Here is a 17,005-nt window from a genome sequence, read left to right as displayed (position 1 = left end):
GCATTGATTAGGTTATCTTTGCGATGTTCATACCCGTAAAGAATACCAGATACATTTTCTTTGGCGAGTGGGGGGATGGGGGATTCAAAAGTTAAAAAAAAGTGAAATATCGAAACTATTTTGGGAGGGGCTGAAGGTGTTCGGGTCGTATCCATCTATTGAGACCTGACAAATGTGAAGACATAATTGACAAATGAAGATACAATTGACAAGAATCAGTGCGCATTGGTTATGAGTGTCTGCCTGTTCAGGAATTTCTCTTCCTGCCCCGTCTATGGTTTAAGTGTCACGAGGTAGGTCACCTATCAGTGAATTACCAATCAGGTGCTATTTGTGGTCGATGTGGTTATACCAATCGCGTATCTAACCGTTCAAACGCGTGCACAGCTAGCATGTTGCTGGCCACACCTGCAAGGCCTTATGGCCTTATGCAAGGCTTTAAGTTTTACGTAGTTAAATATATGTATATATCTATCTATATTCACAGGTCATATTCACAGGGACACAACTACAATGGCGCGTAACGACTTACGCGCGTGGGGGGGTCTGGGGGGGCGCGAAGCGCCCCACCAACTAGGTGTTGGGGTGGCGCGAAGCGCCACCCTAACAGCTAGTAGGGAATATAAATGACGACCTGGACACTCAAAGAGAAAGCGACCGGAACACAAGGAATGTTCGATTAGCAATCACCATCAACAAAGCACCGGGACACAAATGACGACCGGGACACAGGGAATATAAATGACGACCAGAACACTCAAAGAGAAATTACAGACAGGGACACCGGAACACAAATGACGACCGGCACAAAAATGACGACCGGGACACCGGGACACAGGGAACATAAATGACGACCGCGACACTCAAAGGGAAATTACAGACTGGGACACCGGGACACAAATGACGACCGGGACACAGGGAAACAACAACAACGGGGACGCTGGGGGGCACAGGGATATATAAATGACGACGGGGAAACAGGGAATAATCCATTAGCAATCACCATCAACAAAGCTTAAGGGCAATCATTAGAATAATGAGGTATAGATCTGAATACAGATTGTTTTTCCCATGGACAATTATATGTTGCATGTTCAAGAGTCGGTAAACCTGACAATCTATTTATATACACAGACAATGGGACAGCCAAGAATGTTGTATATTCGCAAGTTTTACGTAGTTAAAAATATATATATATATATATATATATATATATATATATATATATATATATATATATATATATATATATATATATATATATATCTATATTCACAGGTGGGACACTGGGACACAACTACAATGGCGCGTAACTAATATGGCGCGTAACGACTTACGCGCGCGGGGGGGGGGCGCGAAGTATCTGCTTAATGTATCTCCGCTATAGGACTGGTTTACACAAAATGACAGACTAAAACTCCGATCTGTATACTGCAAATACCTCAAGTTTTTGCTTCGATACCCGCTCTACCAGAGAAACACGTTCGTTCTAAGATCTCAAAATATGGTGGACCCAATTGTCGTTGTGCCCTCTACTGAAACAACTGCAGAAAAAAAGGCGTTGGAAAAATTGTTTGAGTTTTTGCCTCTACACCTGATCCTCGACTGCTAATGAAGAAGTTATTCCTTAATTTTGTTCTTTGATGCTGAGTGTTCTTATTTTTTCCTTTTCTTCTTTTTTATTACTCCGCTTTTCTCTTTTTTTGTCTGAGCGGGCAAAAATAAAATTATCATTTTATATATATATATATATATATATATATATATATATATATAATATATATATATATATATATATATATATATATATATATATATATATATATATATATATATATATATATATATATATATATATATATATATATATATATATATATATATATATATATATACTATGGGAAGGGGAGAGAGGCTAAGGTAGATATTACTGAGCCGAAGTTATCCCCGGAAAATAAAACCTCTATAATATAACAAAACCTCAGCATTGTGCCTGCTGAAGAATGTCAAACATAAGGGATTCCGCCCCCTTAGTATAAATCAACTGTAGCCTACAATCTTCTGTTTCAATCTTCTGTTTTACAATCTTCTGTTTCCTTATGAAAATATGAATCAAAGATGCTCATTATATACATAAAAATCGCTGTGTGTCTTGCCTGCCAATCTATAGACTGATACGTTGATTACTACAAACTAAGCTAAAAAAAAAACGGACCAGCGTCTGAAATGGACTCTGGACATCGGAGAAGGCGGATGGCGTGCTATCATTGGGCAAAAGTGTAATGGCCAGTTCATACGGGCCGATTTAAATCTCAACTACCTAAGGAACGATTAGGAATTTCCAATCAACTGATAACAAGGATCGGGTTTTTTCCCATCCCAAGTGGTGCTCCGTCCGAAAAAAAACAACTATGTTTTATTAATAGCACAATAAAAACTATTAAAACCTCCGAAGACTTAATGAATTTTTCTTTTTTAGGCGTAATGACGGCCTTCCTCAGTGTACAGCCGACTGGAGCGAATATTCATTCTATTGTTTCCTACGTGCGGCAAGTGATTCAACTAGATATTACAGTGTCTCTTGTTGAAAAGGTTTTAAAAGGTTTTCCTTATTTGTTTTTTCAAACCGTTGCTGATTCAGAGAATAGATGGATTTCGACAATTTTTTACAAAAACCAAAAATGATTTCTGTTTTTGTCCCTCTTCTTCTTTTTTTTATGCTCTTTGTGCATGAGACCCACAGATGTAGGCTAACATTGTTCCACTAACACTAAAAACTAAAAAAATGTACTAAAAACTGAGTAAAAAACATTTACTAGTTAACAATATCAAAAAAAAATTAGCAATATCTGCTAAATCTGATAAAATCTTTGGATATCTGCAATGTATTGAAAGAATTGTTTATGTTATTGGGTTTTTGCAGCTTATTTTTGCAACGAAATGTTGGGGAATCGACGAAAAAAAAAGTAACTTTTCATCAAGAGTTTTTTGTTTTTTTGTTGTTTTTTTATGCTCATTTTTTGTCACTTTCCCCTTGAACTCTGTTTTTTTTTTTTTTTTTTTTTTTTTTTTTTTTTTTTTTTTTTTTTTTTTTTAGTCTTTAGGAATTTTGATATTATTCCGTTTTCTATTCGTATATGGCAAATTGCAAATGCGGGCCTAGTTCCTTATTTGTTTCTTCAAACTGTTGCTGATTCAGAGAATAGGTGGATCTCGGCAATTTTTTACAAAAATCAAAAATGATTTCTGTTTTTCTTCCTCTTCTTGTTTCTTTTTTATGCTCTTTGTGCATCAGGCCCATAGATGTAGGCTGAGATTATTCAATTAACACAAAAAACCAAAAGAATATACTAAAAACCGACTAAAAAACATTTACTAGTTAATATAAAAAAAAAATTAGCAGTATCTAATAAATTTGCCAAAATCTGCTAAAAATTTTTGATATCTGCAATGTATTGAAAGAACTGTTTATGTTATCGGGTTTTTGCAGCTTATTGTTACGAGATGTTGGGGAATCGACGAAAAAAAAATTAACTTTTCATCAAGAATTTTGTGGGTTTTTTTTCTTTTTGACACTCACCTATTGCCACTTTCCCCTTGAACTTTTTTTTTTTAGTTTTTAGGGATTTTGATATTATTCCATTTTCTATTCGTATATGGCGAGTTGCAAATGCGGGCCTAGTTCCTTATTTGTTTCTTCAAACTGTTGCTGATTCAGAGATTAGGTGGATCTTGGCAATTTTTTTTTACAAAAATCAAAAATAATTTCTATTTTTCTTCCTCTTCTTGTTTCTTTTTTATGCTCTTCGTGCATCAGGCCCATAGATGTAGGCTAATATTATTCAATTAACACTAAAAACCAAAAGAATACACTAAAAACCACTAAAAAACATTTACTAGTTAACATAAAACAAAAAACAATTAGCAGTATCTGCTAAATCTGCTAAAATTTTTGTGATATCTGCAATGTATTGAAAGGATTGTTTATGTTATCGGTTTTTTGCAGCTTGTTGTTACGAGATGTTGGGGAATCGACGAAAAAAAAATTAACCTTTCATTAAGAATTTTTTTTTTTTTGTTGTTTTTTTTTTATGCTCATTTATTGTCAATTCCCTTTGAAATCTGTTTTTTTTAGTTTTTAGGAATTTTGATATCATTCCGTTTTATATTCGTTTATGGCCAGTTGCTAATGCGGGCCTAGTTTCTAACTTGTTTCTTCAAACAGTTGCTGATTCTGAGAGTAGATGGATCTCGACAATTTTTTACAAAAAAAAAAAAAAACATTATTCAATGAACACTAAAAACTAAAAGAATATAGTAAAAACTGACTAAAAAATATTCACTAGATAACATAAAACAAAAATTTAGCGGGTCAGGCCGCGGAGGATAGATTGCCGACCCTTGTTCCAAACCAAATATTCTGCCTAAAGTTGACTAAACATTACTAACAGTGTTTACATTATTTGTTTAGATCACGTATTTGATTTTCAACAGTGGTGTTTTTCATAAAAGGAAGGGTAGTTTTTTCCTGATCATGATAAAAATCATTCCAGCATATGTCCTAACCAGATATAACCCTTGTCCTAAACCAGATATTCTGCCTAAAATTGACTAAACATTGCTAACAGTGTTTACATTATTTGTTTAGATCAACTATTTACTTTTCAACAGTCGTGTTTTTCCTAAAAGGAAGGGTAGTTTTTTCCTGATCATGATAAAAATCATTCCAGCATATGTCCTAACCAGATATAACCCTTGTCCTAAACCAGATATTCTGCCTAAAATTGACTAAACATTGCTAACAGTGTTTACATTATTTGTTTAGATCAACTATTTACTTTTCAACAGTCGTGTTTTTCCTAAAAGGAAGGGTAGTTTTTTCCTGATCATGATAAAAATTATTCCAGCATATGTCCTAACCAGATATAACCCTTGTCCTAAACCAGATATTCTGCCTAAAGTTGACTAAACATTACTAACAGTGTTTACATTGTTTGTTTAGATCAACTATTTGCTTTTGAACTGTCGTGTTTTTCATAAAAGGAAGGATAGTTTCTTCCTGGTCATGATAAAAATCCTTCCAGTATAGTTTATGTTACCATAGTCTTTAAAATATAGTTCGTAATAGTCTGCTCCATAGTCATCGTTTCTGTAATTTCCATATCTCAGGGATTAACTAAATGAATCGATCTTATCCACCTACAGTAATTTTTTTTATGCATAAAATACGTATATCAATCATGTATTTTTTATGTATAAAACACGTATAACAATGTATAAATTGGCCATGTAGATGCCGAGCAAGTCAATATAAGAAAAAAGATAGCGCTGAAAAAAAAATCCAGAAAAACTACGAATTGGAGAAGGTCTCTCAAATTCTCCTTAGCTAAAAATCTATCTTTAAAGTGTAGAAATCTATTTAACAGCAAAGAATCAAACTCAGCCACAATCACCCTGGATATAGCATAGATGGCAGCTTAGCCTTCTACAGTAATTTTTACTACAGTCGACCTACAGTAATATTTTTATTACTTACAGTAATTTTTTATAATTTATTACACATATAACAACCGTTACTTTTATATTAACTATATGTGTCTATGCGGACGAATACGTGGCCGCGCCGTACCATACCATCAGGAATTAGGAGACCAATAGGATATATTTGGAAGATAAATTCAATGGGCTATTTTGGAATGTCGACTTGGTAGTATTTTTGGCCTTCAATTTTATTTTTTTGCTTCAAAACTGTTTTTTTTAGACCCTTTATGACAAAAATCACCAATTTTAATATACTGAAAATAGTCATGCATTTCTCAGTTGCTTATTAAAGTTTTTATATAATTTTTATATGTGTTTTCGAGAAACAGCTGTTCTTGGAAAATCTCAAATTTATATACTAATTATGTAGAAAAGCTGGGTGCCTGACCCCTCCTCAATATGCTCTTCTGGAGACCTTACCCTTGCTAAGAAAAATAAATCCATCTATTGTGTAGAAAAGCTGGGTACCTGACCTCTCCTTGATAGGCTCTTTTGGAGGCCTTACCCTTGCTAAAAAAAAAAAAGAGAAAAATTAATCCATTTATCCATTTTTAGATCATTCAAATACAAACATGGGATTTTAGCAGCTAAACTCAATGTGCCAAATCCTGGTTGTATTCAAAGTTATGCTACATGGTTGCTTATCCATTGATTTTGCTTTAAATGAACAAATTTATATTTTTATCATTGTAGGTTTTGCAGAGGGTTTGGATATAGGGGGTCATGGTTTCGAAATTTCACTAAAATCCTTTTTTTTCGATTTTTTTTTTTACATTTGTAAGGATCGAAAAGTAATACTATAAGGGTGGTTTACCCTTTGCTTTTGATCCGAAATGAACAAATTCGAAGTTATTTTTTTTTAGTTTTGGAAAGGGTTTACATGTAGGGGCTGAAAGTTTCCAAATTTCACTAAAAACCTTTTTTTATATGTCTAAGAACAGGAACGACAATTAGATTTCGAAACTGTTTACAAGGATTTTGTTTTTGCCAACTATATACATTCAGAGAACTTTGGACGTACTATATTTCTGCATATAGAATTTTCAGTTTTTTTTTTATTTATTTGTTTTTGTTTTTTAACTTAGTCATTCAGATAATTCAAGTGTTTTCACATTGTAAAGACTCCCGGGAAACCCTCGCCTTCCAAACATATTTTGTAATGACAATTATTTTAATTCTATTATAAGTTATATATGAGAATCAACAGAAAAAACTACATCTTTTTTCGCTAATTGAAGGATGAAAAAATTAGAAGGATGGGGGGGATCTAATTTCAAAGTAGGTCCAAGACAAAATTTCTAGTAAACGTATGGAGCTCTGGCTTAAAATACTTTCTTTTATTTGTGATCCAAAGAAAAAAAAAAACCAAGCGCGTATTTTCTTTTCCTTATGAAAAACAGTATGGTAAATAAAATAGCTTATATGAAACGCTCTGAGTTCAGTTTCCGTCATTAAAGAAAAAAGTTATAAAAAAATGTCGTCTCTGCTGTCGACCAAGCTCAAATGTCTCTAATATTTGTTACCCTTTGCGCCACTTATCAGTCCTAATGGAACGATTGTTTATTACAGTATTTTTATTTTTGCTGAAATTTTGCTAAAAATAACCGCGCCTTAGAAGTGGTGCTACTTTATAAGTTTTTAATCGTGATATTCAAGTTATATTTTATGTTACCTCATCCCCCCCCCCTTCACGACCGGTATTCTCTTGTAAATTTTTATATTTATAAATTATTTACATATTATTAATTTTCTCTAAGTCTTATTTTGCATCCAATATAAATTTCTTCAAATGTACAGTTGTAAAAAAAAACTTGCTTACATAAAGTAAACACAACGACCTTTAAGGTTTAAAAAAATTAGAATTCTAGATGATACTTGTTAAAATTTTGAAAGCGAGCTTCAACCTGCTATGCAGCAAGGTTGAATATCTCAAAATTTGTGAAAATTTTGAAAGCGAGCTTCAACCTGCTATGCAGCAAGGTTGAATATCTCAAAATTTGTGAAAATTTTGAAAGCGAGCTTCAACCTGCTATGCAGCAAGGTTGAATATCTCAAAATTTGTGAAAATTTTGAAAGCGAGCTTCAACCTGCTATGCAGCAAGGTTGAATATCTCAAAATTTGGGAAAATTTTGAAATTGAGCTTCAACCTGCTATGCAGCAAGGTTGAATATCTCAAAATCTGTGAAAATTTTGAAAGCGAGCTTCAACCTGCTATGCAGCAAGGTTGAATATCTCAAAATGTGTGAAAATTTTGAAAGCGAGCTTCAACCTGCTATGCAGCAAGGTTGAATATCTCAAAATTTGTGAAAATTTTGAAAGCGAGCTTCAACCTGCTATGCAGCAAGGTTGAATATCTCAAAATTTGTCTCCCTTATGAAAAGGAAAACAGTCTCAGCTATTTTTAATTTCTTAAGGTTCCAATTAAATATAGTTTTAATAATGTAGATATAGTAGACATGGTTTCTAAAACTTGGAAATAAGTAGTTTCCATAATGTATTTTTAGACATTTTTGTTTGATTATTGAAATCTGATGTGCGGTAAAACGATTTAGTATATTTCGAACGTCACTTTTGTTGGCCATATGCCAAATCTTTTTTCAGCTCTTGTTACCAGGGAAATTTCTAAGACTGCAAATGAAAACTTGGCGCAGTGATGACATTTCATAAATGTTCCAAAACAATGTTTATACAAATTATTTTGAACTAGTGTTGAACCAGAATATTTTTCAATTTATTGAGTAACAATAAACAGAAATTTAAAAAAAAACGTTATCTTTTTAATGAAATTTGATTCTTCAAGACCCTTCATGCAACCCCCCCCCCCTCCTTGGCTTAGTGTCTTCAAACTTTCTTCTTTTTTTTCCTTTTAGCAAAAAGTCTTTGCGTGATGTAGTGAAGTCGTAAAATGCAATACATTATTTGATTTCGATAAATAATATAATGGTTATCACATTTTTTTTTAATTTCTTCTTAGTTTTTTCATATTTTAGTCATTTTATTTTGCTTTTTTGTTTTGATGATATGGTAAACTATGGGTTCAGAATCAATGACAGATCCCTTTTTGTAGCCCAAATTAACCCCCTCCCCCTAAAATCCTCGCTTGTAGCCTTACCTGTCTATTTATATGTTTTCTTTGTGTAAAGTTCCTTCATTTCTGTTTGTTTTCCCTTTAGTTTTTTGTTAGTCATTGATTGTAATGATTATCTATTTTTCCGAAATAAAAAAATATTCTTGATGTACAATTTATATTTATATTTTATGTTTGAGTTAGGGGGGTGAGGGATCGGGGCTCAACCAAAAACCTAGCTTTTTGCAACAGTTTGAAACTTGTGTCCGTTGTTCCCTGGATTAACAGGACTCGAAAGCGGAAAAAAAATGAAACAAATTATTATTTCGCCTAAAAATAGGTCCAAAAGCTGTTTTTCTAATCAACCAGGAATATGGATCCAATGTTCTTGATAACGCCAAAAGAAAGATGAAAAGATTCGTGACACCCAAAATAAGGCCCTAAAAATCATTTTTCCAATTGGTTCGAAAATGTTATCTAAGCTTTGAACTAATCTTGTATTCCTTATTGACACTTGACAATGGCCCCAAAAGCTTTTCCGTTTCCGATAGGCTTGAAACTTACTGGTCATTTACATAGGACCAGACAAAGGGGAGCGAAATGGCGCTGCCTAATTAAAGAGTGGAATGGACTTTCTGTGCTGTTATTTAAAAGAAAGTTTCCGCAAACAAACTTTTTCACAGAAATGTAAAGAGCCACATTGAACCACATTAATGTCAAATAGTATTTCAGGTGTAAAACGACCATAGATCACTATCATTAAATAAACGAAGCATAAAAAAAGACAAGAATTTCACTTGTACTTATCTGAAAACAAAATACATTTTAAATATTTTCTCATAACGTTAATAAGTAAAAATTGTTCAAATTTTCATGGATGAATATTAGTATACATTAAACCGTCAATATGCATTTTATTAGATCTTTTCAGTAATCTTGGTTGATAGGATGATTTTCTTCCTTTCTTTTTTGTTGACGTTATGACAAATAAGAACTCACTCCTCTAAATGAGAATTGCTTTCAGTAAAGCGCAAGTAAACCTTACAGGGCATTTTTCAAGATGAGAGGTACAAAGCCACCTGTTTGGGGTTTTCACCCTCTTTGGGTAAAAATTGATGTTTATGGCACAAAAAGGCAGGAAACACAATCTGTTTTGTTTAGGTCTCAAATCCTTCTGTTTAGCAATTTTAAACCCTGGAAAATCAACTGTATAATATGTAATTTCCATTCTCTGACATTATGACCCACTTTGAACAAAAACTGATTTTGGTGGCAAAGCCTTGCAGAAAAAGTCACTTTACTGTGACACAATCTAATCTGTTACCTAAATTGGAATGTGGATCTAGTAATTTTCTTGCAAGTGTCCCCTCTCCGAACATACTTTGACCACTGGTTCAATTTTATCACCCCTGAGAAAAGCAGACGCATCATTAGTGCTCCCCATGCAAAAATAGTGGTTTTCCTTTTTACTCGGAAGGTAAGGGGAACTGTAATTCTCATATTTAGACGTTTTAACCATGCTGATTCCTATTGTGGAGTAGAGTTTGTTCCGCAGTAAACTTTTAAGATAAATTGAGGCAATAGTTACCATTCCTAAATCAGCTTCAAATTGCAATTTTTTTCACTATACAGTTTCTTTCTGGAATCACTTTTGAATACAAACGGCCAAGGCTTTTTTTTATTAAATTTTTGCTATCGCTATAACCGTGATGAATAGATGAAGCCTTGAAAAGACTGAAAGTAAAAGAAATTATCATACCAAAAACTTAAACATACGAATTATCAATGCGGGCTAATAAACAAAACAGTAATTAAAATGAATAAACAAGTCTTAAAATGAACAGAAATTACCAAAACTAAGATTGGGGCTATCACTTCCTTAAATATTCTAAAGGCTAGAGTGTCAATTGCACTTTACTGGAAGTAAAAATTCTAAGCAGTTTGTCTTCAACATATGAATACAAAATGCTTACAAAGCATTTTTTCTTTCATATAGCCTTAATCAGTAACGTGATTTTCCTCTTTTATTGTGCTATATTAGCACAAACAAAAACCAAAGTATTTGAAACACATCTTGTTTACACTCACAGCTTAGATACCAATGCAGTTATGAAAACTCCTATCTTGCCCATGAGAATCTTTTGGTACAGAGCTCTGAACTTGGCGCCTCCTCCAAGCCCGCACTCCGACGCGCAGATCGTACTACAACACCATAGGCGGGAACGCAATTTTGTTTTGTTGCATAAACAGCTTAGATACCGATACTAGTTTCCTGTTACCAATTAGATACCAATACCAGTTTCCTGTCTCCAGCCGCTAGCATCGCTACCGCGCACTGTGTCCCAAAAATAAATCGAGTTTTTATAACTGTATATTGGTATCTAAGCTGTGTTTACACTAAAGCGTAAATGACACTGCAGTACTGAGGGGCCTTTGAGGCGTATCCTTGTTAGGTAAATATCCTGACGTCAGGGAAACTAGAGTATTAAATAAAAAATAGAAAGAATAAAATTAAAATGAAGAATCACATAAAAAATAAAAAATAAATATATTAGCATGGACTAACAGATGAGAGTTTAAACAAACAGAAATTACCACAAACCAGCGTGTATTCACGCTGATTCAGTAACGTGATTTTTTTCTTTTATTGTGTTATGTTAGCACAAACAAAGACCGCACTATTTGAAACACATCTTGTTTACACTAAAGTGTAAATGACACTAGAGCACTGAGTGGGCTTTGAGGTTGTGATCACACGCTGGTTTGTGGTAATTTCTGTTCGTCTTAACTTTTATCTGTTAGTCAACCCTAATATATCTTATTTTTAACTTTTATGGTATTCTTCATTTTATCTTTTGTTCTTTTTATGTTTTATTAATTTAAAATACTTTTTCCACAAAACAGGTTTTTCAAAGAAAGTAAAGAGCTCCATTAACACAAATATGAGTAGAAATTAAGTCAAATAATCTTCCAGGCATAAAACTAGCACAATACGAACTGAAATTACAGTGAATAACCGAGTCAAACTCAAAACGAGCAAAAATCAACATGAGTAGGGCTGACAACCCACAGGAGTTCTCAAGACCAGAACGTAATCTGCTCTTTACTGAAAAAAAATGACCGTGGATTGTCAGTTTAAGATACATATTAAACTAAACCTACGTTGCCCGGGCAACGTGAAGTGTTGCGGCAACCTTTGTCCGGCTTCACCGACTAAAGTGTTGCGAAAGCAACACTTTGGTTTTGTTTCTTCGCTCTCGATCAGTAATCACATGATCAATGGCTATTCTTCAGCGTTGAAAAAACAACAACAAAATAGTATCGAAAGAAGGGACTAAATTGACTTTGCAGCCAGTTGAACTTTATCCTTTTGAATCGTAGACATCGTGACGGATGAAAACTCGGATCAATATCTTATATAATCTAGTTGGTATTATAAAGCTATCCCTAACTTTTCAGGATCAAAATACCATAGATGACATTCTATTAATTATTACGAAACTATCTCATTGTTTTACATTCTCGTTTGTGCTTGTTTTTTCACTATCGGTTAAATGACGAAGTTGTCAGCCTATCGAAGTTTTCAAAACGGTGTGTTCAAACAAGAACGCAATCAGTTATCACATGACCAAAGACTATTCCTCAGTATTGAAAAAACAACAACTACAAAATAATATCGAAAGAAGGGACTAAATTGACTTTGTAGCCAGTTGAACTTTATCCTTTTCAATCGTAGACATCGCGACGGATGAAAACTTTGAACAATATCTTATATAATCTAGTTGGTATTATAAAGCTATCCGTAACTTTTCAGGATTAAAATACCATAGGTGATACAAATTATTAGGAAACTACCTCATTGTTTTACGTTATCGTTTGTACCCGTTGCGTAAACACTTCATTCTGTTAGATTTAAAGAGATCGAATACAGTTTGCGCAAATTTCTAGCCCAAAGTGAACAGATTCTTACTTACATGTCCCTCTCCCATGATAGACATCAAGTTCACTGGAAACAAATAAATGGGTACACCAACTAGCAAAAGTTGCAAATTCCTCATCACTGAAGATGATTGTAGCCCAACAGCCGATTGTTACTTACAAGTCCCCTACATGTCTCACCACTGGAACCAAATTGGTTTTACCGTCAAATACACTGGAAACAAATAATAGATACACCAACTAGCAAAAGTTGCTAACCCCTCATTGCCGAAGGTGATTATTACCTAACAGCCGACTGTTGCTTCCAAGTCCTCTATATGTCTCACAATTTGTATCGGCCTAGATTTCGTTTCAGTTTTTACCTTACTACTGAAGTTGTCAACCCCTTGAAACTTTCAAACTGGTATACCTCATGAAGGAATTTTTGTACCAAAAAATGGATGTAAGATACTTTGATCAGCTCATCAAGAGCTACTGATTGTCGTCAAAAAAAAATTCTATCTGTCTTAGTTCAAAAGTTGATTTTTTTTGCCATAGGCCAACTTTCTAACGTCACCACTTAGAAAAGAGCAAAGAATAAGCTCCAATTTCTTTAGCAATGAGAGAACTTTTAAAGTTTATTAGGCTCATCTGATACCATTTCTCTACCGCAATTCGAAGTCCGAAAAACTGAATGATAAACTCAGCTGAAATCACGAACAGAAATGGGTAGAAACAATAGATGGCCACACTTTCGGACCCGTGGGAAAATGCCACATTTTTGCTTCTGCAAATTTTTCTATTTATCACTCAAAGAAAATATATTGGCTGTGGGGCCGGGTAACTTCCGCATATATTTAACACTTATACATTTTAGTCCATCTTCAATTTGAAAGTGGTGCCTGCCTGCCTGCCTGCTAGAACGGAGCTTTCCACTCGAAAGCAGAAACATGGTTTGATGAAACGAAAGCTTGGCTGAACAACTTCAGATACTCCTCTTTGACATAGGTTATATAACTTCACTTCACTTCGCACACTATAGGCTCTGGCTCGTGGACAAACAAAAACCATCCTTTTTGGCCCCAGGCAAGAGTTCTGCGGAGCTTTCCAGAATGTAATGTCATATTCATCGATCCGGCCTGAGGTCCGCACTTTCCGTAAAAACCGGACAGGTTAGATCCTTACCAGTTTCCAGGAATAAGCTGAGATCGACGGCATAGGGAAAAAACGGGAAAAAACCAAAGTGTTGCTCTCACAACACAATAAAAAAGAAACAAGTTATTTTTTAACCGAAAGTAAAGAACGACATTAACACTTAAAACGAACAGAAGTTATTCCGTAGACGAAAGGGGTTGTCCTCTCCTCAATGTCAGGCTCTTTACGCTTAAGTGTTTTATTGTTTTAAAAGAGTCAAACTTTAGCGTAAAGGACGGGGCATTGAGCAGGGGACAGCCCTTTTCATATACAGAATAATTTCTGTTCGTTTTAAGTTTTAATGTCACCCCTTACCCTCAGTTTAAAAACTCTTTGGTTTTTTTTTATTTAATTTCTGAATGTTTTTGAATTAATACAGGCCTTGATTTTGGCTCACCGTACATGAATAATTAAAACGAGCTTTGCATATTAATTTTACTTTTTTTGGCTAAATGGCTTTCTCAAGGATCTGATAGGACGATTTTGAGAAAAAGAGGTGGGGGAGGGTCCTAGCTACCCCCCAATTGTTTGGCTACTTTAAAAGGCTACTAGAGCTTTGAATTTTATCTACGAACGTTTTTGTTAGTAATCAATATACGTAGCTCACAAATTAACTTACGTAACGAACTTCTATATTCGTATGTTTTTATTACGTATATGAGAGGGTTCGCCCCCTCGTCAATACCTCGCTCTTTACACTAAAGTTCGAATTTTGCTCCAATTCTTTAGGAATGGCCCCTGAACAGCAAAACCAGTTTTACTAGAATAAATAGCTTTTTATGGCACTTGGTATTAACCAAGTGACATATAAGAATAACCAAGTGACTCATAGAAGAATATTTGCATATAAAAAAGTTAAGGCTGAATACTGAAAAGAGCGAAGTTGTTATTTTTAAAAAAAGGAAGGTTGGGGACGATGAAAAATATACGTTTAAATTTAATAATAAAGAACTATTTATAAGTAAAAGAATAAAATATTTAGGCTTTATCTTATCGGAAAATGGAAGCCTAAGGAGTCATGTTGATGAAATAATTAAGAGAGGTAGGGTGGCCATGTCAGCTATATTTAGAAACCCGGCGATAATGGGGATCAAAAACCTAAAAATGCATAAAAGAATATTTAACGCAAAAATTTTACCCGTGATAGAATATGGAGCAGAGATATGGGGTGGAGGAACGGTGCAGCAACTGGAGTCCCTTCAGCTCCAGTATTATAAAAGAGTGTTTGGTCTACATAAGACAGCTCATTCACAGATTCTGAAAGGTGATATGGGCCTGTTTTCTTTAAAGCTACGTAGGTATATTTTAATGCTTAGATTCTGGTTGAAGTTGACTAAGAGTAATGAAGATAGACTAGTAAGAGCGGCATATGAAGAGATGTTGAAATGTGGTTTAAAAACCTCGTGGCCATCCCAAATTAAATCATTACTAGAAAAAGTAGGAATGCCTTATTTATGGAATAATGGTCTTTGCTCTCGTGATGTACCAACTAATTTAGAAAGCCAGGTAAGATTAATATTAGAGAGTCAGGAAATTCAGCATTGGCAAGGGCTGGTTTTTGATTCTACAACCCTACAACATTATAATCAGGCAAAACCTAGTTTTGGGGAGGAAGTTTATTTTAAATTTAGTTTACCGGCTACGATTCTACGTCGTTGGATTCAGCTTAGGGCAAATTGTCTTCCAATCCAGAACAGGCAAAAAACGCTCGACAAAAATAAAATGATAGTTGGTCCTGATAGGCGGTATGTTTGTCCCCTTTGTAAAGATGATGATGAAGACTTGGATCATTTTTCCGGAAATGCCCGGTGCTCTTGGATTTACGGGAAATTTATTTGCATGGGATTAATTTGATGCTTCCGGGTATTCTACAAAATAGTAACCCAACCACAATATTTCGAGTGGGAGTATATATAGATAAATGTTTAATAAGAAGAAAAAGTTTTATATGATTAATTTCTTTTGTTGTTAGATTAGGTACTTTTTGCGTTGAATTCTGTTTTTTTGTGCGTGTTCGTACTGTTGTTAATTTCCTTGCTTGTTTGTTATTTATTTATATTTTGTGTGTATATGGCCCACGGGTTTTTGAAATACACCTATCTATCTATCTATCTATAGCAATCGCAAATTCTGTCGGTCTGTCTGTCGGTCCCGGTTTTGCTACTTTAGGCACTTCCAGATAAGCTAGGATGATGAAATTTGGAAGGCGTACCAGGGACCGGACCAAATTAAATTAGAAATAGCCGTTTTCCTGATTTGACCATCTAGGGGGAGTGGGGGCCCGTTAATTCGGAAAAAATAGAAAAAATGAAGTACTTTTAACTTACGAACGGTTTATCAGATCTTAATGGAATTTGATGTTTGGAAGGATATCGTGTCTCAGAGCTGTTATTTTAAATCCCAACCGGATCTGGTGACATTGGGGGGGGGGGGGGGGAGTTTGGAGGGGAAACCTAAAATCTTGGAAAACACTTACAGTGGAGGGATCGGGATGAAACTTGGTGGGGGTAAATAAGCACAAGTCCTAAAATACGAACTCCTAAAATACGTTTCCTAAAAAAAAGTCCTAAAATACGTTCGTAAAAATACGAATGGGTGATCGGACCTCAATGAATTTTGATATTTAGAAGGACATCGTGACTCAGAGCTCTTATTTTAAATCCTGACCGGCATTAAGCTTCTGATTTTCCTTTTAAATCAATCTATTGATTCTTAGAATTTTGTTAGAGCTCATATCATATGAGCTCTTGGCTCTTAGCTCTTCTTGCCTCGTCACAAGTGCCATATGAGCTCTTAGCTCTTGTTTGAAATTACTAAGAATACTTAAGCCTAAAGAGCGAGGTACTGAGCAGGGGACGAACCCTCTCATATACGTCATAATTTCTGTTCGCTTTAAGTATTAATTTTGCTCTTTACTTTCAGTTGAAAAAACTTGTTTTTTCCATTTAATTTCTGAACTTTTTTTTTAAATAATGCAGGTTTTTATTTTGAATCACCGTACATGAATAATTAAAATGAAATTTGCATATTAATTTTACTTTTTTTTAGCTAAATGGATTTTTTAAAGTTTTAATCGGACGATTTTGAGAAAAAGGGGCGGGGAGGGGTCCTAGTTGCCCTTCAACTTTTTGGTTACTTAAAAAGGCCACTAGAACTTTTAATTTAATTTAGGAACGTTTTTATTAGTATTAAATATACGTAACTCTAACAAAGGTTGTTTAATTAGAACAAATAGCTCCAATTCTTTAAGAATAACCCCTGAATCGCAAAGGTTGTTTAATTAG

General features: G+C 34.3%; 1 protein-coding gene across 5 annotated transcripts in view; it reads left to right on the top strand.

Annotated features, from left to right (window-relative positions):
• The window catches only part of LOC136034982 (uncharacterized), a 132,036-nt gene extending 123,252 nt beyond the window's left edge, over positions 1-8,784 (top strand). For 2 of the 5 annotated variants that reach the window (XM_065716545.1, XM_065716546.1), the window contains exon 17: positions 2,480-8,784. In XM_065716545.1, the coding sequence (XP_065572617.1) occupies positions 2,480-2,685 (206 nt within the window). In that variant the 3' untranslated portion in view covers positions 2,686-8,784. The remainder of the gene's footprint in view (positions 1-2,479) is intronic. The other 3 variants (XM_065716548.1, XM_065716547.1, XM_065716549.1) reach the window with 3 other exon arrangements.
• The last annotated feature ends 8,221 nt before the right edge of the window (positions 8,785-17,005 follow it).

This window comes from Artemia franciscana, chromosome 13 (assembly GCF_032884065.1).
Source record: "Artemia franciscana chromosome 13, ASM3288406v1, whole genome shotgun sequence".
NCBI classification, from domain to species: Eukaryota; Metazoa; Arthropoda; class Branchiopoda; order Anostraca; family Artemiidae; genus Artemia; species Artemia franciscana.
Note: the sequence above shows the minus strand (reverse complement) of the source record. Positions and strands in the feature narration are given on the sequence as shown.